Here is a 20,375-nt window from a genome sequence, read left to right as displayed (position 1 = left end):
CAATTGCATTACCTGCTCTGCCAGAGGCAAATGCTCTCCTAAATCTTAGTATTTATCACTGAGTATATCTTTTTTTTTTTTTTTTTACATATGCATGTATCTCTAAGCAATATCCCACTTCTACTCTCTCTAGTCTGACTCTCACCCTCACTACTTCACCAAGACTGTTCAAGGTCACCAATGACTTAAGTGCTAGCAAATTCAAAGGATATTGAAAAGATATTTCTATGCCCTCTTCTTACCTACCCTTTCCACAGCTCTCCTGATACTTCCTCCTTCTTCAGTCCTTCCTAGGCTTCTACTCCCTGGTTTTCCTCACCCCTCAAACCACCCTAATCTCATCTTTGCTGCTGCTCCCCCTCTGCCCTACCTCAAAATGTTGGTGTGTCCCATGATTTAATTATGTTCTCTTAGATCTCATTCAGTTCCAGGACAGCAAATACATATACAGAAATACATCCACATAAAATGGCTACCCAATCTCTATCTCTGGCCTTGATCTATCCCTGAGCTCTTAGCTTGCATATTCACTGCTCACTCGACACCTACACTCTAAAGTCTTGCAGACATCTCAGACTCAACATGACCAAAATGAAACCCTTGACTTACTCCCCATAAACACACCTGTTTCTTTCACAACCTGACTCTCCTATTTCAGGAAATAGTTCATCATCTACCTACCCAATTGCTCTAGCCAGAAACCAGAAGTCAGGCATGATTACCCCTTTTCCTTCACCCCCATCTCCAACTCTTCGGCAAAACCCATTCATTCCATCTCCCAAACTTTAAGTCATTCTCTTAGTTACATTTCCATTATCACTACCCCAGGCTAGGGCAGCATAATCCTTGCCCACTAAATAGTCTCACTTCATCTTCCCCCATCAAATCATACATACATCAGCACTCTCCATACATCAGCAAGTCTGATAATATCAATCAAATCAAATGTAACTCAGATCTTGTCACTCCTCTGCTTAAAATTATTCAATGAATTCTCACCCGAATAAAAGCCAAAATTATTACTATTGGCTAGAATATGCTACATGTTCTCACCCCACTGCCCCTCTTCTCTTGCTTTCCAGCCACACTAGCTTCTTTCAGTTCTTCAAACAAGATCAAGTTCTTTACTGCCGCAGGGCCTTTGCACACACCATCCTTAGACCTTAGCCTGGGAGCCTCCCCACCTTCCTGCCCTCGATTTTGACAGTTTGTTCCTTTTTGTTCTCTAGACGCAGTTTAAATATCACTTCAAATATTTCTTCCCTGGGCACTTTATCTAAAGTTATCTAAAGTTCCTCCATTATTTTCTATCTCAGCTCTTAGTTTCCCTGAGAGCACCTACCACTGCTAATTTGTTACTTCTTTGTATCCCGTTCATATTAGAAATGTCAGGTCAAAGACGGCAAGAATTATGCCTTGTTCACTATTACTGTCTTTAGCACCCAGGTACCATGCCTACCACATGGTAGACAATAAATATCCAGGTAATCTGTGTCTCCCAGGCACTTGAAACATAGTTCCTCATTTAAACTTCGCAGTAACTCCGTGAGGGAAAAAGCATGCTCCTCACTGGGCAAAGGAAACCGAGTCCAGTTTCTAACCTGCTCAAGATCACTGAGCTAGTAACTGAAGAAGTCGGGATTGGAACCCATGTCTGTAGGGGCCCAACAGCACTCGGTCTCAAACACCATACTGGAGTTTCTCAGTTTTGGGGAGGCCAGTCGCGCAGCAGGCTCTCAGTAAGACGCCCGAAACAGGTTACCAGCAGCGCGGAGTGCGGGCCAAGCTCCCAGGAGCCCCAGCGCGCAGGGGTGTGACCAGACGGATGGGCGGTCTTAAGCGCCGGAAAACCGACCGTAGACTACATATCCCAAAAGGCTGCGGAGGGCGCCGCGGACTGGCGGTAGCGAGGCCGGCGACAGCGTGATGACGTTCTCAGGGACGCTGGCGCGCGGGATTTAAACTGCGGCGGTTTGCGCGGCGTTAAGACTTCGTAGGGTTAGCGGAGCTGTGGTTGTTTGTATTTCGCGTTTCTTTTCCCCGCGACTGCCCATGGACTCGTCGCTTCAGGCTCGCCTGTTTCCCGGTCTCACCATCAAGATCCAACGCAGTAATGGTGAGGGGCTGGGTCGCGAGGCCAAGGGGACCTGTGGGCTGTGAGATGGCTGAAATTACTGCCCCTCCCCAAACGGCAGGGCCGAGATGCTGTTAGGGATTTCCCCGCTTCCACCCGGTCTGGGTCTCTGCACTAGCGTTGCGTCTCTTCTACCCAGGTGCAGGGGCCTCTGCGCTGGCTGTGGGTCCCCTTCCCATCCTCGGCAGTGGGCGGGGCTCCTCCCTGTCAGAGGACCTCCCAGGAAAATTAGGGTTGCTAGATTCACTTCACTTCCAGACTTCTCCGCTGAAATTGCTATGCCCTTGTAGGGACCTCGTCTTCCTGGCCCCTTTACTCTCCTCTAAATATTCCGCACTTGCGGTATGTCAGGCACTGGGATTCAGGGTTAATCAGTAGAAAAGATCCCTGCTTTTCAGGAGCTTGAAGTTCTGCCCTCTTTTTTTTTTTGGTTAAGCAGCTACCAAATCTCTGGCAGGTGGAATACCCTGTCATTAGGAGAATGGTCAGACATAACCTTCTCGTAGGGCAACCCGAGGGCGCCAGAGCGTCAGTGGGAGTTGAGGAACAGTACCCAAGAACTAGAGTGACTCCCCTGCCCAGACATACCTTCACTCACTGTAGGCCCTCTTTTGAGTGGGAATGAATCCTTATTCCCTGCAGCTCAGTTTTAAGACCTGTTCCCTGCCTACCTCACCGTGGGATGTTCGAAAGGTGAGGAGTTGAATGTTAAAAGCCAGGGGTTGTATTTGTTTCCTAGTGTTAAAAGGAAAGAAAAAGGCAGCTGTTCCTTCCTTCAGGCCAACTCCACGTTGAGAATCTCTGTGGGATCCTAAAAGTGAAAAAGATGGGTAAATTCTGGACTTTTTATACTGTAGGCATAATTCACAGTGCTAATGTAAGGACTGTGAACTTGGAGAAATCCTGTGTTTCAGTGGAATGGACAGAAGGAGGTGCCACAAAGGGCAAAGAGGTAAGTTCTGTGAAAATGCCTCTGCCACATTTAGCACCTTACTCCCTATAAGATCTGTGTGAAGGGGCATCTGGCTGGCTCAGTTGGTAGTGCATGTGACTCGGGGTCCTGATTTCGAGCCTCACATTGGACAGAGAGATTACTTTAAAACCAAACAAAAAGCTTTCTGTGGAAATGGAACTTGTGAGAACCTTATTTCTGATCCTGCCTTGTCCTCCCTAATCTTGAACACGGTCCTCTTTGGACCTATTAGGATTTTATTTAGTTGGGCCTGATCTAAATTGAAGCAATCAACAGTTTCTGGTGTGTTTGAAGAAGACAAACTGCACAGAATCCTAAAACCTTGCTTACCTACGCTAGCTTCTGAGTGCAAACTACCTACAATATCGGTTTGGGGAGCAAAACTGATAACCCAGTTGAGACAAAAGTATGTTTCTGAAACCCCAAGTAACAGAAGGCAACTTGTGATAAATGGCACAGATGAATAGTGCTTGAGCAGCTCAGAGGTAGTAACTCGCTGAGGATGAGCTTGACTGGTGGGGATGTGGTGGGAAGGTGTAGCAGAAACAATAGTGAGATAGATGGCCTTCATCGAGACTAGTGAAGAAGCTTGCTCCAGGCAGTGGGAAGGCTCAGGATGCTGGACAGTTGAAAGGGGGGACCAGAGGGTTATCATCTCTGGCACTAAGATGTTTAAGGTTTTATTCTGTAGGTACTTGGGAGCCTTGGGAAGATTTTGAGAAGAGGAGAGATGTGACTAAGGCATTTATGTTTTAGAGGCATTGTGGTGTGGTAAAAATTTTACTGGGCTAGGAGTAAGGAAACCTGGATTCTAGTCTGGCTCTGCCACTATTTTGTGTTCTCAGACATGCTTCCACCTCTCTTAGAAAATCAGTTTCCTTACCAAAAAAAATGAGGATGATAATATCTACTTAATAAGGTTATTGTGAGGATTTGTTCAACAGATACTTTTGTACTGGTTCCAAAATGCCAGACGGAATACTGAAGTGAATAAGACAGACCTGGACCCTCTTCATGGAACTTAATGAGATAACACATGTAAAGGACTTGTCTAGCATAGTGCCTTATGGTAGGTAAGCAGATACTTAGTGGTATATTTTAGAAATAAAAGGATTGAATACTTTACAACATCTGCTCTTAAATCAAGAGTTTCCTAAAATTCTTTTCAACCAGCTATTAGAAGTTCCTTGTGATTTTTGTTTGCTTATTTTTGTTGTTTGTTTAGAAATATACCTCTTGTTGGGTCTCACACCAGCTCAGATACTGCCTTTGGAATAAGGTCTAAACTTCTTAGGCATTCAAAGCTTTTTCAGGATAAAAACTTTTTTCTTTGTACCACACACTCTTGCAAAGTATGCTGTGTCAGGGTCAAATGCATCAGGTCCCCACTTTGTGTCCATGCCTGGTGCCTTGCTGCCTTCACACTGTCACTCTTACTCCTTCCTCCTGGGATGCTCACCCTGAATCATCAGTGTGAGAGTTAATGTCAGAACTAGGGTTAAAACATTGATCTCCTATATTGTCTGTTTTCTATGGTTTAAGTGTTGGAAATGGGAGGAATGTGTAGTAAGGGTCTATAGCTGTCCAAGAATTGGGGACAAAAGTGTGGTTATTAAAGTACCCGTGAGCTTTTGCTTTTAAACAGTACTCAGTCCCTGTTTATCCTGTGCTGCTTTGGTTTCTTGCCTTCTGTGCATATGACTTTTCCATTAGAATATGAGCTAATTAGGGGCACCTGGGTGACTCAGTCATTTAAGCATCCAACTTCAGCTCAGGTCATGATCTCACTGTTTATGAGTTCAACCCCCATGTCTGGCTCCGCACTGATGGTGCAGAGCTTGCTTGGGATTCTCTCTCTCTGCCCTTTATGTGAGCATTCTCTCTCTCTCTCTCTCTCTCTCTCTCTCTTAAATAAACTTAAAAAAGAAAAAAGAATAGGAGCTAACTGAAGGCCAGGGCAATATATGTGTTAATTCATCTTTGAATATCTTCCCCCTATTGCCTTAATTGTGCCTAATAAATGTTTGAATAAGCTAATTAATAAATATAGGTTGCATTGTAGGAGTTAAAGCTTTCACCCTGGAGTACATGCTTCAGCTCTGAAACATTTCAAGATTGGTTGGTACTGGGGCACCTGGGTGGCTCAGCCGGTTAGCATCCGACTTCAGCTCAGGTCATGATCTCACAGTCTGTGAGTTCGAGCCCCTCGTCGGGCTCTGTGCTGACAGCTCAGAGCCTGGAGCCTGCTTCAGGTTCTGTGTCTCCCTCTCTCTCTGCCGCACCCCTGCTCATGCTCTGTCTCTCTCTGTCTCAAAAATAAATAAAAACATTAAAAAAAAAAAAACTTAAAAAAAAAAAAAGATTGGTTGGTACTATTTTGGTGTGTTTGAACTGCTGTGAAGTATGCTGATGAAGTTTGAGTTGCTGCTGGAGGGTGGCAGGGCTCTGGTGATGTAAACCTAGAATTGTGACCTCAACTGCAGGCATGTGCAGGAAGTTGTTATTGGGGAAGAAGTTTCTGGGCCCAGTGGAAAATGTAGGTAGACTTAGGGTTAGGTAGCAGCTCTTGGGAACTTGTCCCCGCCCATAAGATCCTGAAGGGCCCTCCAGTTTGACTATTGCTGGGACAGTTAGAACTTGTTTCCTCCTCCGTGTCATCTAGCAAGAGGTGCTCAGGGGACTGTGCCCAGCAGGACCTCACTGCCCAGCAGAACAGTAGGGAAACCAAGTGGCCTACATCTACTGTGGACTACCTGACTGGTTACCTGTCTGTCTGCCCTCCTCTTTACCTCGTTCTCATCACCAACATCTACCATTGGCTTGGCAATCAGAAACCAGTATTCATCTAGATGGTAAACCGTGACTAAGGGCTATTTGTTTATAGTTGTTGGTACTTGGTGGAACTTAAAAGTTGATAATGTCTGAATCTAGGAGTACTAGCATTGGTTGTAGAGATGCAGTTGGGTTGAAGAAGCTATGTTGTTCCACTGAAATTTTTTACTTACTCTTTGCAGATTGATTTTGATGATGTGGCCGCAATAAACCCAGAGCTTTTACAACTTCTTCCCTTACACCCAAAAGACAATCTGCCCCTGCAGGAAAATGTAACCGTCCAGGTAGGTGCTTGTCATCTGGCTGAACCAGTGCCCCAGATGATTTGCTTGGCTTGTTGGCTTTTGCTGATTTTCTGGAACTGCCTAGGACTTCAGCATAACACATGGATCTAAGATAAGTCCTTGAAAATTGATAGGAACCACATATTGTGATGTTTTTGTTTTTATTTTACAGAAACAAAAACGCAGATCAGTCAACTCCAAAATTCCTGCTCCTAAGGAAGGTAAATAGATTTTTACTGGCTTATCGTCATGGGGTTTGAACCCAGGATAATATTCCTAGGGCACAGGAAGCTGTGAAATAGACTCATTGCTCCACTTTAGCAGGTGGCTCTGTGTGGGCTGAGTCCTGCCCTGTCTTCTAAGCATCTTAGTGAAGAAGAATCGAACCTACAGGGAGGTTTTGGTCAAAAGGTACAAAGTTTCAGTTATGAGAAATAAGTCCTCGAGATCTAATGTACATCTGGCCTGTGATTAACAACACTGTATTATATACTTGAAATTTTACTATGAGGGTGGATCTTATAATAAATACCCTAACCACAAAACAAAAATAAACAAAATACAAAGCAAAGAGAGTGGGAGCAAACCTTAGGAAGAGATGGATAAGTTTATAGCATTGATTATAATGATAGTTTCATGGGTGTTTACTTATCTCCAAAATATCGAGTTAAACACATTCGATATCTACAGTTTTTGGTATTTCAATCATACTTCAAGAAGTGCTTTTTTAAAAATTTTTAAGTGTATTTATTTTGAGAGAGAGACAGTGTGAGCAGGGGAGGGGCAGAGAGGGGGGGTGGAGAGAGAGAGAAAGAAAAAGAAAGAAAGAAAGAGAATGAGCAAGAGAATGAGTGGGGGAGGGGCAGAGAGAGGAGGAGACAGGATCCGAAGCAGGTGCTGTTCTGACAGCAGAGCTCAATGTGGGGGGCTCAAACTCAAATTGTGAGATCATGACCTGAACTGAAGTCGGACACTTAACTGACTGAGCCACTCACGTGCCCCTGTACCATGTGTTCTATTTCCAAATTTCTGACTTACTTTATAGGTGATGAATTGTTTCTCTCTTATGGAGGGAAACTATATAAATGGGTAGAAATTAATAAGAATTCAAATATAACTCAGTTGTTTCTCTCAGTTAAGCATTCTTATAAGATTCCAGAAAATCAGTGTAGCTGACCCATGGGTTTCTGATGATGTGCCCCAGGTCTGGCTCTGTAAAGCACCCTGAAGCAGTGGAAAAATCCAAAATCCAAATCCCAGACTTTGGAATCTAACAGTTTTGGGTTAACATCCTGGCTCCAACACTTACTACAGTGTGGAAGTTCCTTAATTTCTCTGAGCCTTATTGTCCCCTTCCATCAGATGGGAAGACTGATATTTACCTTACAATGTTGTTTTGAAGTATGGGAAGATTGTACAATGATAGGTGTTGGTGCTGTTAAGGTTAATAATGCTTTTTTCCAGGGATTAGGTCTGTCTCTTCAGAAAGGATTTCGGATTGGCTGTAGGTCCCTCCATTTACTCAGGACAGTTGCTCTTGTGGGAGATATCCTTGCCCTTGGGAGCTCTCAGATTGGCAGAATGTGAATAGATTAGTTTTGGGGTCACTAGTACTTGGCCTTTCTAATTTTTCCTTTCCTTGGGTGGAAGGAGTGGGAAGTTGGGCTCTTTTTCCTGGTGATCTGGACCCATCCCACCCTATACAGAATCTTGGAGGGTTGCCCCCTAGTGGCCCCCATCGGCCCTCCTGATCATGCCCCACTGATTGGCTGCTGCTGCCCTTGGTGTTTCAGGTCTTCGAGGCCGCTCCACCCGAATGTCCACTGTCTCGGAGGTTCGAATTACCACTCAGGAGAATGATATGGAGGTGGAGCTACCAGCGTCTACAAATTCCCGCAAGCAGTTTTCAGTTCCCAGTGAGTAATGAATTTGTTTTTCCTGTTTGAGGCTCTGCAGCAGCTGCTCATATATTGCCCTGTCCCTGTTCTGAAATATCCTGAGATTTCTACACTCCTCTGTCTTCAGTTCTATTCTGCTCCCTTATTTGGAAATCATTTAATTTTACTCTTTAATTTTATTGAAACATTACACACACACAAAGAAAAGCGACCATATCATTTAGTTCACAAACCGAACGTACTCACATAACTCAATCAAAGCATTATGAGCAACCCAAAAATCCCCCTCAAGTTCCCTTCCAGTTCATAAGCCCCTATATTAAGTACCTATAATCTTGACTTCTGATACCATAAATTAGATTTTTCCCTTTTTGGACTTTATATAAATAGAATTTGAAAAATATTTTTAATTGTAAACTTTTATTAGATAAAGCAGGTACAGATTGTGTAAGATAGACAGTCATTACATCTTACATGTATCAAATTCAGCTCTAATAAAATGAATGTAAACAAGAGGGTCACAACCAGGTATGGGAAGTAGCAAGTTGTCATGGGCTTTCTGGGGTTGAATCAATATGTTGTTGCTCAGGTTTCTGTTACTCCTGGCTTTTCAGTCTTTGTCCCTCTTAACCCAGGTTCCAAGACTTGGAGAAGTCTGGCTTTTTCTTCCAAATACGCCCTGGCCTGAGAACCCAAGCTTGGATGAAGCCTAAAGTCTTTAGGCCTTTAGAGGCTTTACCTTTGTGGTGAAGTCATGCTGAGCTACTCACATACCTTCAAAGATATATATTCTTTTTTACTTAAAGATTTTATTTTTAAGTAATCTCTACACCAAACTTACAACCCTGAGATGAAGAGTCGCATGCTCTACCGACTGAGCCAGCCAGACACCCTATCCTCTAAGACTTTTGATCCCAGGAGTCAGCCCCTGTAGAGACTGGTTGGGTTCAGGGTTTGGGCTGAAGTGACGGGAAAAGCCCAAGCTCTGCTCACACGGTGGGAGCCCAAGGTTTTGCTGAGCTGGCAGTCAGTTGCACTCCTCCTGACACATGACCTGCTATGGCTCAGAGGAGCACAGCTCTGGTATGCCTGCCTGCTTCTCCAATGACTCTTGTTCCCCCACAGCTGGACCCCCTAGGCCCTCCTGCCCTGCAGTGGCTGAAATACCATTGACGATGGTCAGTGAGGAGGTGGAAGAGCAAGTCCATTCCATCCGAGGCAGCTCTTCTGCAAACCCTGTGAACTCAGGTAGACACACTGAGCTGTCTGCTGCCCTGCTCCTAGTGCAGGACAGGTTGTTATATCCTCTCCCAAACCTGGCCTGCTTTGGCACCTGAATTCAAATCATGTTTATCTCGTGGGGGCATATTTCCTGTGGCCATCGCATCAGTCTTTCACAAGAGGTGACCTTGTTCCCACCAGCTGGCAGGAGCCCTCTAATGTAGTTGAGGTGTTGCCATAGCTCAAGTCTTGACCAACACCTGAAAAACAGCCCTGAATGCCCATCAAAATCAATCAGGGATGGTATCACCTCTTTTGGTTGTTGAGAAAATGCCACAGAGACACGGAGAGAGCTTGGGTTAGGCCTAGAGCACTTGTGCAGGTCTTTACTTTGCAGGCTTAGCCTACAACGGATAGAGTCCTATCCATTGCTTCCTCTCCTTGCATATGGTGGTTTAAGAGCAAGGGTCTAAGGAAGGCCTAGGCCTGGGAATGGCCCATGACTCAATAGAACAGCTGGAAAAGAGTAGGCTGGCTGGCCTAGACAGGTAAAAGTGGGCTTCCTTCTTCCCCAGTTCGGAGGAAATCATGTATTGTGAAGGAAATGGAAAAAATGAAGAACAAGCGAGAAGAGAAGAGGGCCCAGAACTCTGAAACAAGAATAAAGCGAGCTCAGGTACCTTTCTTAGGTCAAGGGTTTTTGGACAGGCATTCTTAATTGCAACCTCACCAGCAGCAGAGATACAGCTGGGCCCCAGCGTTTCTGAGGCTCCAGTTCTGATATCCAGGAAATTTAACTGGTTTTTCATCTGGATTCAGGAAAAAATAATCAGATATTTTTCTGAAGCCCTTTGGGTGGGGAATATTTCATGCTGATCATCCAGTAGGCACACCCATCACAGTGCAGTGGCCAACAGAGCTGCTGGGCAGAGTTGCCTGCTTTCCCCCCGACCCCCACCTCCACCTCCTAATTGTGTATATGGGGCAGGGGTTTGGGGTTGCAATAAAGTCCCAGTTTGGAGCATTTCCCCTCAGTTAGGTTAACTGCTCCAGGGAATCTCAACCTGCTGGTCTCCTATGAAGGGGACAGTGGCCCTCGCCCTAGTTCCTAGAGTGGTTGAATGCATGCCTAAAACCTACCATCCCCCACCGCCAATCTCTGTTCCCAGGGCCTTTGCTTCTGAGTTCTCAGCCTAGAGCTAGGGTGGGAGGAAGGTAAGATGTGGGAGGGCTTTGTCAACTGAAGGACTGTGTGTATATAAAGAGCTGTTGCTGATGCTTCAGCACTAAGCTCTGAGAGCATTTACATGTCAGCAGTCAGTCCTTTTTTTGCCCTTGTCCCAAACAGGAGTATGACAGCAGCTTTCCAAACTGGGAATTTGCCCGGATGATTAAAGAATTTCGGGCTACTTTGGAATGTCATCCACTTACTATGACAGATCCTGTAAGTAAACCTAAAAGGCTTCTATCTCTCCTTCCTGAGTGTGTGTACAATTGAGAGACAAATCTCCTCTTTAAGGATGTGAGAGCTTGCAAGAATCTCCACTTACCCTTGAGGATATTTTTAATACCTTTAATGGGCTGGAGCTAGCAAGGCTGGATGGGAGAGTCAGCTGCATAAAGTGTCACCCTCTTCACTTCCATAGGTTGGCTAGATCCTTACTAATAATCGTGTAAGTAGCACTGAAACCTGTAGGCAGCAGGGTGAGAAAACTGGAAAGGAAATTCAAAGCTGCCTGACTGTTTTTGAGAGTAACTAATGGTGGAGCTGGGGTCCCAGTGTTAGGTCTTGGCCCTTGAGTGAGCCAGACATGGGATTGGAAGAGGAGGAGTTCTTTCAGTATTGCTCTGACCTTTTGGTGGTTGGTTGTCTTCTTTCATCCTTTTGAAGATCGAAGAGCACAGGATATGTGTCTGTGTGAGGAAACGCCCACTAAATAAACAAGGTAAGCCCTGATCAGTCAGAAGGAGGCTTTTGACTGACTGACCTTCTCCATGTCCAGGAATCATCCCCTGAAATACTCTTCTTCTGCAGAATTGGCCAAGAAAGAAGTTGATGTGATTTCTGTTCCCAGCAAAGGCCTCCTCTTGGTCCATGAGCCCAAGTTAAAAGTGGACTTAACAAAGTATCTGGAGAACCAAGCCTTCTGCTTTGACTTTGCATTTGATGAAACAGCTTCAAATGAAGTTGTCTACAGGTTAGTTTCTTGGCCTCTTTTATTTCCCTTTCCCAGCCTTCCTCTTGTCAATGTGGGATATTGTACTATTCACCGCCACACTGATCTCTGAGGCCTTTCTTGGCCTCCTCATATTTTCTTTGGATCAGCCATTACAGAGTTGGTTCTGGCTCTGTCTCCTGGCACCAGGAAGGCCCAGTTTGGGCTTGTCACATCCCATTTTGCATCTTTAGCAGTGCATCCTCAAATGGATTACAAGTGAGGTATTACCCATTGTACTCTCTGAGGCTGGGTTGGGCAGGTCGAAGGGATTCTTCCAGTGTCTTATGCAGCCACTCCATTACCCACTGAGCTTAGCAGACTCAGCAAAGACTAGGACCGCTCTATCTAATACAGCACCACCAGCCTCATGTGGCTATTCAAATGAAAGTTAAATAAAATTAAGAACTCAATTCTTTTTTTTTTTCTTTTTTTTTTTTTTTTTTTTTTGGCTTGAACTCACAACTCTGAGATCAAGAATTGCTTTCTCTACCAACTGAGCCAGCCAGGCGTCTCAGAATTCATTAAAAAAAATTTTTTTTAATGTTTATTTTTGAGAGAGAGAAAGCACGTGCACAAGCAGGAGAAGGGCAGAGACAGAGGAAGACACAGAATCTGAAGCAGGCTCCAGGCTCTGAGCTGTCAGCACAGAGCCTGACGCAGGGCTTGAACTCACAGTGAGATCATGACCTGAGCTGAAATCAGATGCTTAGCTGGCTGAGCTGCCCAGGTGTCCCAGAATTCAATTCATTAGTCACACTAGCCACATTTTAAGAGCTTGACAGCCACCTGTGGTAGTGGCTGCTATTAGCACAGTAAAGAATATGTCCACCACCACAGAAAGTTCTATAAACAACACTGCTCTAGACCAGAGGTTGACAAACTATAGCCCATGGGCCAAATTTGGTTTGCAATTCCTTTATTTATTTATTTATCTATCTATCTATTTATTTTTGAGAGACAGCATGAGACAGAGCACAAGTTGGGGAGGGACAGAGAGATAAGGAGACACAGAATCTGAAGCAGGCTCCAGGCTCCAAGCAAGTGTTCAGCACAGAGCCTGATGTTGGGCTCGAACCCACAAACCATGAGATCATGACTTGAGCCAAAGTCAGTCACTTAACTGACTGACTGAGCCACCCAGGCGCCCCTGCAATTCCTTTTTATATGGTTCTCAAAATAAGAATGAATGGTTTCTGTGTTTTTAAAGGATCGTTTTTAAAAACATGTGACAGTAAGGGGCACCTGGGTACCTCAGTCAGTTAAGCATCTGACCTCAGCTCAGGTCACGATCTCACAGTTTCTGGGTTCGAGCCCCATGTTGGGCTCTCTGCTGTCAGCGTGGAGCCTGCTTTGGATCCTTTGTCCCCCCTCTTTCTCTGCCCCTCCCTGACTTGGGTGCGTGCTTGCTGTCTCTCTCTCTCTCTCAAAAATTTTTTTTAAATTTATTTTTTAAATTTACATCCAATTTAGTTAGCATATAAATAAACATTTTTTTTTTTTAATGTGGTAGTGGGGTGCCTGACTGGCTCAGTCAGTGGAAGGTGCAACTCTTGATCTCAGTGTTGTGAGTTCTAGCCCCATTTGGGTGCAGAGATTACTTAAAAATACAATCTTTAAAAAAAAAAAAAAACATGACAGAGACCTACGTGGCCTAAAATGTTTTAGACTCCTACTTTAGAGGGTTTCCTCTGATCTTTGTAGTGTTTCTTATGCTGGCAGTTAGCTACTAAGCTCAGGGTTTCATCTTGGGTCTCCAGAGTCAGACAAAGGGCTGATGGCTCAGAGTGTAGGCCACCAGCTTACTCTTGGCAGGTCAGTCCAGCCCTCCCCAGTTGGCTGGGAGAATTTCAGATTTGTAAGTGGGGCTGGAGTCCAGTGGGACCACTTTGCAGAAGAGGAGTGCTATTGTTTGGAAGGAGGAATTGAAGACTGCAGTAGTTCTGCAGTGGAAGGGCAGTAGGACCACATTCTAGGGAGCACATTTTGGGGAGAGATGTATACTCTTTCCTGTCCTTTCTCCCAGGTTCACAGCAAGGCCACTGGTGCAGACAATCTTTGAAGGGGGAAAGGCAACCTGTTTTGCATATGGCCAGACAGGAAGTGGCAAGACACATGTGAGTATTCAGCCCGGGCAGGGAGCAAACCAGCCTATGGTGTCACACTGGGTCCCTGTAAAGGAAGCAGGTAAGTTGCTTGCAGAAAGTCCCCTTGGTACAGATGCCCTATCACCAGACACTCTTGTTGTGCCAGATGCCTTAGCAGGTACAGCTTCTCAGCTTTGATGTGGTGGCCCACTGTGGTAATGGAGCCACTAGTCCTCTGGCCTAGGCCCAGGGTCCTTTACCACAGTCTTCTGCCCCTTCCGTTTGCAGACTATGGGCGGAGACCTCTCTGGGAAAGCCCAGAATGCATCCAAAGGGATCTATGCCATGGCCTGTAAGTAGTGTGTTCTGCCCCACTTGGGTTGGGCACAGAAAGGCAGGTTGCTTACTTAATCCAGGCTCTCTCTCATAGCCCGAGATGTCTTCCTCCTGAAGAATCAGCCTCGCTACCGGAACCTGGGCCTGGAAGTCTATGTGACCTTCTTTGAGATCTATAATGGGAAGGTAGCTAGCTGGCAGGGAGCCCGTCTCTACTGTTGGGGCCACTGAACTTTCTAAAACCTTGAGGTTGGCTAGAAATTGTAGGAACCAAGCAGCCTGTGGGCTGTCAAGCCTTTAATGGGCTGCTCTGTCCTATCATTGTGGGAGGTTTCATCTGATGGTGGATGGTGCCCAAGCTCAGCAAGTATGGCAGGAACACTCCTCGGGGCTCCTTCTCACATGTCTCACATGGGAGGTTTGCCTTGTGTGTGCCCTGTCCTCCCTCGACCCACCTCCTTAAAACCTTTCTACTCTTCCCCTGATTGTGTACATTCATTTTCATGTTCATATTCTCTTTCTCTCACTCTCTCCCCTACCCCTTATACTCCATACCTTCTACCTCTACCTCTACCTCTACCTCTGTACTCTGCTTTTGCAGAGTTGCCTTCCTCAGCAGGATCTTGATAATAATAATGGCTAATGTTGATTATTGGTGTAGTATCATGTGCTAAGCACTTGTCTCAACTCCTTCAATCGTTATAACCTATGAGGAAGTATTCCCATCATTATTCTGCAGATGAGGAATAAGCCTGGAGTAGTTAAGTACTGGTCCAGGCTCCCATAGCTGGCAAAGTAGCAGGGTCATATCAAACTGAGGCAGCCTGATTCAGCTTTCAAGTGTACTACTGCCCGCCACCCAGCTTAGCTTCTCTCTGCCTTCTCTGCTGCCAGCTCTTATCTAAGCTGGGACAGGCCCTGAAGGAGGGGGTGTAGGTGGGGTGTCCAGGACCTAATGGCCTTATCCTTGTTCCCCTGCCTGGCACAGCTGTTTGATCTGCTCAACAAGAAAGCTAAGCTGCGCGTGCTGGAGGACGGCAAGCAGCAGGTGCAGGTGGTGGGGCTACAGGAGCATCTGGTTAGCTGTGCTGACGATGTCATCAAGATGATCGACATAGGCAGTGCCTGCAGGTCAGAGTTCTGGTGAGGGGAAGGGGCCACCTAATGCCCGGTTCAGGTGATAGACCCCCGCTCTGAGCCCATTGCTGTTTCCACAGAGCGCCACTCTCTGCAGCTTGGTGAGGGCTGTGAGGGCCTCTGCCGTAAGGACTCTCAATAGGGCAGATGACCCAGGGCAAGAGGCTCATCAGGAGCAAGTGTCTTAAATCTAACCCAGGTAGACTTTATTTCCAGGTCCTTACCCCAAATCATCCTTCCTGACTTCTCTAGGTTTCTTCTTGCTGTCCCCTCCCTCTGTGGTAGGAGACAAGCTCTGGATCTAGTCTGGGCTGGAAGGGATGGGGTCATAGCTTCTATACAGAGGTAGGGAAGTGCTCTTCCACCAGGCACGGTGCAGTGGAATGCTGGGTGGCTTATGGAGGCCCAGGGAGGGGGTTGCCCTCTCCAAGCCTCTCAAGCTTTCACAAGTGGTTCATGACAACCCCTCCTCCTCATGTGCCCTGCAACACAGGCAACTCTCTTTCCCCATGTGCTTTTGGGCCCTCTGGGCTGGCTAAGGCCTAGCACAGAATCTAGTACTTTCACTGCCAGGAAAACTTGCCAGATCTGGAGGTAGAGGGAAAGCTGCTGCCCAGGAAGGGCAAAACAGAAATCTGGGATAAGAAAACACAGGACTGCTTAGAGTCTTGACCTGTGTCCTTTGTACAGAGAACTCAGTGGGTGGCTTGAACTCTGGGGAGCCACAGTGGCTCATCACCTTTCTTTGCCCTCCTTTGCCACAGGACTTCTGGGCAGACATTTGCCAACTCCAACTCTTCCCGCTCCCATGCCTGCTTCCAGATTCTTCTTCGGGCCAAAGGGAGAGTGCATGGCAAGTTCTCTTTGGTGGATCTGGCAGGGAATGAGAGAGGTGCGGACACTTCCAGTGCTGACCGGCAGACTCGCATGGAGGGTGCAGAAATCAACAAGAGTCTCCTGGCTCTGAAGGTAGCAGGGCCTAAACAGGTGGTTGGCCTGGAGGACTGCTGGTGGAGGGAGGGAGGGAGAGAGGGAGGGAAGGGGCAACTCAAGAGGAAGAACGGGACCTCAGTGGCTCCTGCTGCCCCACAGGAGTGCATCAGGGCCCTGGGACAGAACAAGGCTCACACCCCATTTCGAGAGAGCAAGCTGACACAGGTGCTGAGGGACTCCTTTATCGGGGAGAACTCAAGGACCTGCATGGTGAGTAGGGTCACTTTGGAGGTGGTATAGGAAGATGTTGAGTCCTGTCTCTGGGCAGAAGGCTTGGTGCCCTTGGCTACCTGGGTTTCCAGGCTCAAACTTTACTGGGCATCCCCCACTGCTTTTTAGTACCAGGTTCCTCTTTGCCTATTCAAAAGGGAAGGAGAGGATCTGCTCCCTTTACTATATGTCTGTGCAGCTCTTAGTTTGGGGTCCAAAGGGGCCTTACCTGATGAAAAGGGGCCCCAGAATTCAGAAGGATGGCCTGTGGGAAAGCAGGAGAGCAAAATTCTCCCCTTCTATGGTTTCCCTCAGGTTCACTGGCTCCTAATTAAGTACACAGGAAAGGGGTATGGCCTCAAATGACTTTTTGTTCCCTTCCTTATTTTATCTACAAGCCTGCTAGCTAGGATCTGCCTTCTTCCCCTCTAAGGAATCTCCTCTTCCCTGTCTACTAGGGAAGGTAGGAATTTCTAACTAAGCCACAGAGCCTTGAGATGTGACCTTGGTGAAAAAGTCCATAAAAAGATAAAACAACGGGTATTCAGATGCACCTTTAAAGGCAGGGAACCAATTTTTAAGGTGCCTTAGTTTTCAGTGCCCTTGGGGCAAATTGCCTGGCACAGACTAGGCGCTTAGTTAGCTCTCCGCCCCAATACTGTGTGGGTGTCAGCAGCTCAAAGAGACGACTCCTGGCAGTATCCAGTACTAGGCAGTCCAGCGCCTTTACCCTACCCTGTGATCCTCAACCCTTAACTGCCTATTTCCCCGTTTTGCAGATTGCCATGATCTCACCAGGCATAAGCTCCTGCGAATATACTTTAAACACACTGAGATATGCGGACAGGTACTTGTACCCATAACCAATGGGATGGGGAGACGGGTGCAGGAGGGAGGAAAGGAAGAGGGAGGAAGTCTGGAGCCTCAGTGCCTACTGTATATTCTTCTGTGACTCAGTGAACCTGAGTTCAGACATGTCCCAGTCCCCTTCAAGCCTTAATGTGAAGCCAGCATGGGTCATCTTGGCCGATGTAAAAGCTGCCGAGCCTCATGGTCTGAGTGATGCTGCAGTCCTGTGAGTGCCAAAGAGGTTCCTGTGGGATCTGAGACCTTCTTGTTCCTCAGGGTCAAGGAGCTGAGCCCCCACAGTGGATCCAGTGGTGAGCAACCAACTCAAATGGAAACAGAAGAGATGGAAGCCAGCTCCCATGGGTCCCTGATCACAAGCAATGTAAGGTGTAGGGTGGGGCCAGGCAGGATGGAAACGTGGCCTATCGAGGGAAACTAGGCCATACTGTTGTACCTCTCCTTTTGGCCCCTCAGTTCTCCAAAGAAGAGGAGGAACTGTCTTCGCAGATGTCCAGCTTTAATGAAGCCATGTCTCAGATCAGGGAGTTGGAGGAGAGGGCCATGGAAGAGCTCAAGGAGATAATACAGGTGATGAGCTGGTCCTGATTAGGGATGGACTGGATATCCACCCCAGCACAGGCCCTCAGCAGTGCTCAGAACCATTCCTTGAGCATGACCTGGGCTTTGCTCCCACAGGCCTTCAGGTAGGGATGGCAAGAGGCAGACCTTTACCTAGTATTCCTCAATTGTCCACCTATTCATCTAGCTGTTCTAGAACAATGAATTACCATACCCTTTTCTCCAGCCTGGCCTACACAGGCTTTCCTCCATCCTCCTAGCCAGAGCTAGTCTCTCCCCTCTATGTTCCTGATCGAGGTTTTGGAGGGTGACTTCTTTGCAGAGATCTTGGCTTGTTTACTCAGTGAATGTTTGGTGAGTACTTTCTATATGCCAACTCCTGTGCTAAAACCAAGGACCAAAAACATCAAGTATGGATAGCATGCCCTAAAGTAAGACTTGCTCAATCCTGACTCTTCTGAGTTGTTTTTTTTTTTCCCCTGACTCTTCTATTTATAAGCTGATTTCCTTAGGAAAGTCATTTAGCATCACTGGGCCTCAGCTTCTTCATCTCTGCAGTGGGCAAGACAGGATGATTGCATCTGAAGATTAAGAGATATGCTTTTAAAACAGTGCCCAGCACATGGTTAGTGTATAGTAAGTGGTAGATGCTGGTGCTGCTGTGACTCCCGCTGTGGGAGAACAGGGAGAGGGGAGGGGAGGCCCAAGAGGGCACTCTGCCAGTGGGGTATTCAGGGCAGGGTGCAGTGCAGAAAGAAGGACCTTGGGCCACTCAGAAATGAGAAGGGAACATGAAGAGTAAGCGCTTAGGCATGTCCTCCCTCCCTGGAGTGCTCAGGGTACAAATGTGTGAAAGGACATGGTATTTTCAGAAAGAATGAGAGGTTCACTCTACTCAAAGCAAAAGATGTAAGCAAGGGACATTGATTAAATATGTGTCTAGGTCAACAGGTAACCTGATGCTAAAAGACCTATGGCTCACTCCAAAGGCCTGGACTTGGTTATGAGGGCAGTGGATACCTTTGAAGGGAGTAGAGTATGGTCAGATCAGATGACGTGGTCTTATCACAGCTTTAGGTACATCACTGTGGCTGCAGTGTGGAGTCTGGTTTGGGAATGAGGGAGAGCATGAGTAGAGGCACTTAGGAGTTATGAGAAATTAGGAGATTGTTGTAAAGAGTTCAAGAAGGGCATCTGGGTGGTTCAGTCAGTTAAGTGTCTGACTTGGGCTCAGGTCGTGATCTCATGATTCGTGAGTTTGAGCCCTGCGTCAGGTTCGCTGCTGTCAGCACAGAGCCCACTTCATATCCTGTGTCTCCCTCTCTTTGCCCCTCCCCCATGTTTTCTCTGTCACTCTTCTCTCTCTCTCTCTCTCAAAAATAAACATTAAAAAAAAAAAAAAAGTTCTGGACACCAGGGTGGCTCAGTCGGTTAAGTGCCTGACTTTGGCTCAGGTTATGATCTCACACTTTGTGGCTTCGAGCCCCACACTGGGCTCTGTGCTGACAGCTCAGAGCCTGGAACTTGCTTCAGATTCTGTGTCCACCTCTCTCTCTGCTCCTCCCCCACTCATGTTCTGTCTCTCTCTGTCTCAAAAGTAAACATTAAAAAAAAAAGTTCAAGAGAGATGTTGGAGCCTAGACAGAGTGTAGTCATGGTCACCATGAGACTGGAGTGAGGACATGAGACTCAGGTGCCATTTAAGAAGCAGAATTGGTAGGATTTAGGGACCAGCAGGGTGAAAGAATAAAGTTATTATTCCCATTTCCTGCTTGGCATCAAGACAGATTGTGACATTGATTTGACCTGGGGAGAGGGACAAGTTTGGGGTAGGGAAGAGGATGAATTCACGATGAAGATTTCTACAGGAGCAGGTCAAGAAGCAGAGCACAAGCTATGGCTTAAGGAGTGGGCATCTTGCCTAGGTTGTCTGCATTGCAGATGGTAGGGGCCCAGGAATAATTTGCTAAGTTTATTTGGTCATTTTTGAACTGACAAGGTCCCCCCATGTCATTGCAGCAAGGGCCAGGCTGGCTTGAGCTCTCTGAGATGACTGAGCAGCCAGACTATGACCTGGAGACCTTTGTGAACAAGACAGAGTCTGCCCTGGTCCAGCAAGCCAAGCACTTCTCAGCCCTGCGAGGTGGGTGTGGCTGGAGGATGGGGCCTCTGCCCTGAGGGAACCGGGCTTCTGAAACACCCACTAACCCCCAGTGCACCACCACTCCTTCCCTCCAGATGTCATCAAGGCCTTGCGCCTGGCCATGCAGCTGGAAGAGCAGGCCAGCAAACAAATAAGCAACAAGAAACGGCCCCACTGACGACTGCAAATAAAAGATCTGTTTGGTGTCACACCCAGCCTCTTCCCCTCCCCAACCTCCCCAGCAAACTTTGGGCACCTGGTGGGTCTAGTCAGGGTCTGAGCTGGAAAAGGCTTTGGTAAACGCCAAGTATGGAGGCAGCTGGGGAGAGGGTCAGAGTGACGAGGGACACTTCTCTCCTTTTCTTCGGTTACAGCTCTCCAGGGAGCAAGGGTGGGAAGATAGAGCTTTTAGTTACTCTGGGTGTTGCCTTTCTCTCCAGGAGGGGAAGACTCTCTGGTAAAGAGTTCCCTTGGGTGTCCTGC

The 20,375-nt window shown here is 46.9% G+C and overlaps 1 protein-coding gene across 3 annotated transcripts; it reads left to right on the top strand.

The window, feature by feature from the left end:
- Nucleotides 1–1,971: 1,971 nt before the first annotated feature.
- Nucleotides 1,972–20,101, top strand: KIF2C (kinesin family member 2C). 3 transcript variants are annotated; one of them, XM_049618628.1, is made up of 21 exons: nt 1,972–2,116; nt 2,992–3,086; nt 6,122–6,223; nt 6,396–6,444; nt 8,017–8,139; nt 9,247–9,369; nt 9,918–10,018; nt 10,691–10,786; nt 11,234–11,288; nt 11,378–11,540; nt 13,585–13,675; nt 13,934–13,997; nt 14,076–14,167; nt 14,970–15,112; nt 15,883–16,087; nt 16,211–16,321; nt 17,101–17,168; nt 17,447–17,552; nt 17,645–17,758; nt 19,769–19,892; nt 19,988–20,101. In XM_049618628.1, exons 1-21 carry the CDS (start codon nt 2,053–2,055, stop codon nt 20,068–20,070), a joined length of 2,172 nt encoding a protein of 723 aa, XP_049474585.1. In that variant the 5' UTR covers nt 1,972–2,052; the 3' UTR covers nt 20,071–20,101. The 3 variants fall into 3 exon arrangements, with proteins under 3 accessions (XP_049474585.1, XP_049474587.1, XP_049474586.1); XM_049618630.1 differs by lacking the exons at nt 1,972–2,116; nt 2,992–3,086 and adding an exon at nt 4,059–4,176; XM_049618629.1 differs by lacking the exons at nt 1,972–2,116; nt 2,992–3,086 and adding an exon at nt 5,611–5,959.
- Nucleotides 20,102–20,375: the final 274 nt, after the last annotated feature.

Source organism: Panthera uncia (genome assembly GCF_023721935.1).
Source record: "Panthera uncia isolate 11264 chromosome C1 unlocalized genomic scaffold, Puncia_PCG_1.0 HiC_scaffold_4, whole genome shotgun sequence".
In the NCBI taxonomy this organism is placed as follows: domain Eukaryota; kingdom Metazoa; phylum Chordata; class Mammalia; order Carnivora; family Felidae; genus Panthera; species Panthera uncia.
The sequence above is the reverse complement of the archived record's forward strand: the minus strand, read 5'-3'. Positions and strand labels throughout refer to the sequence as shown.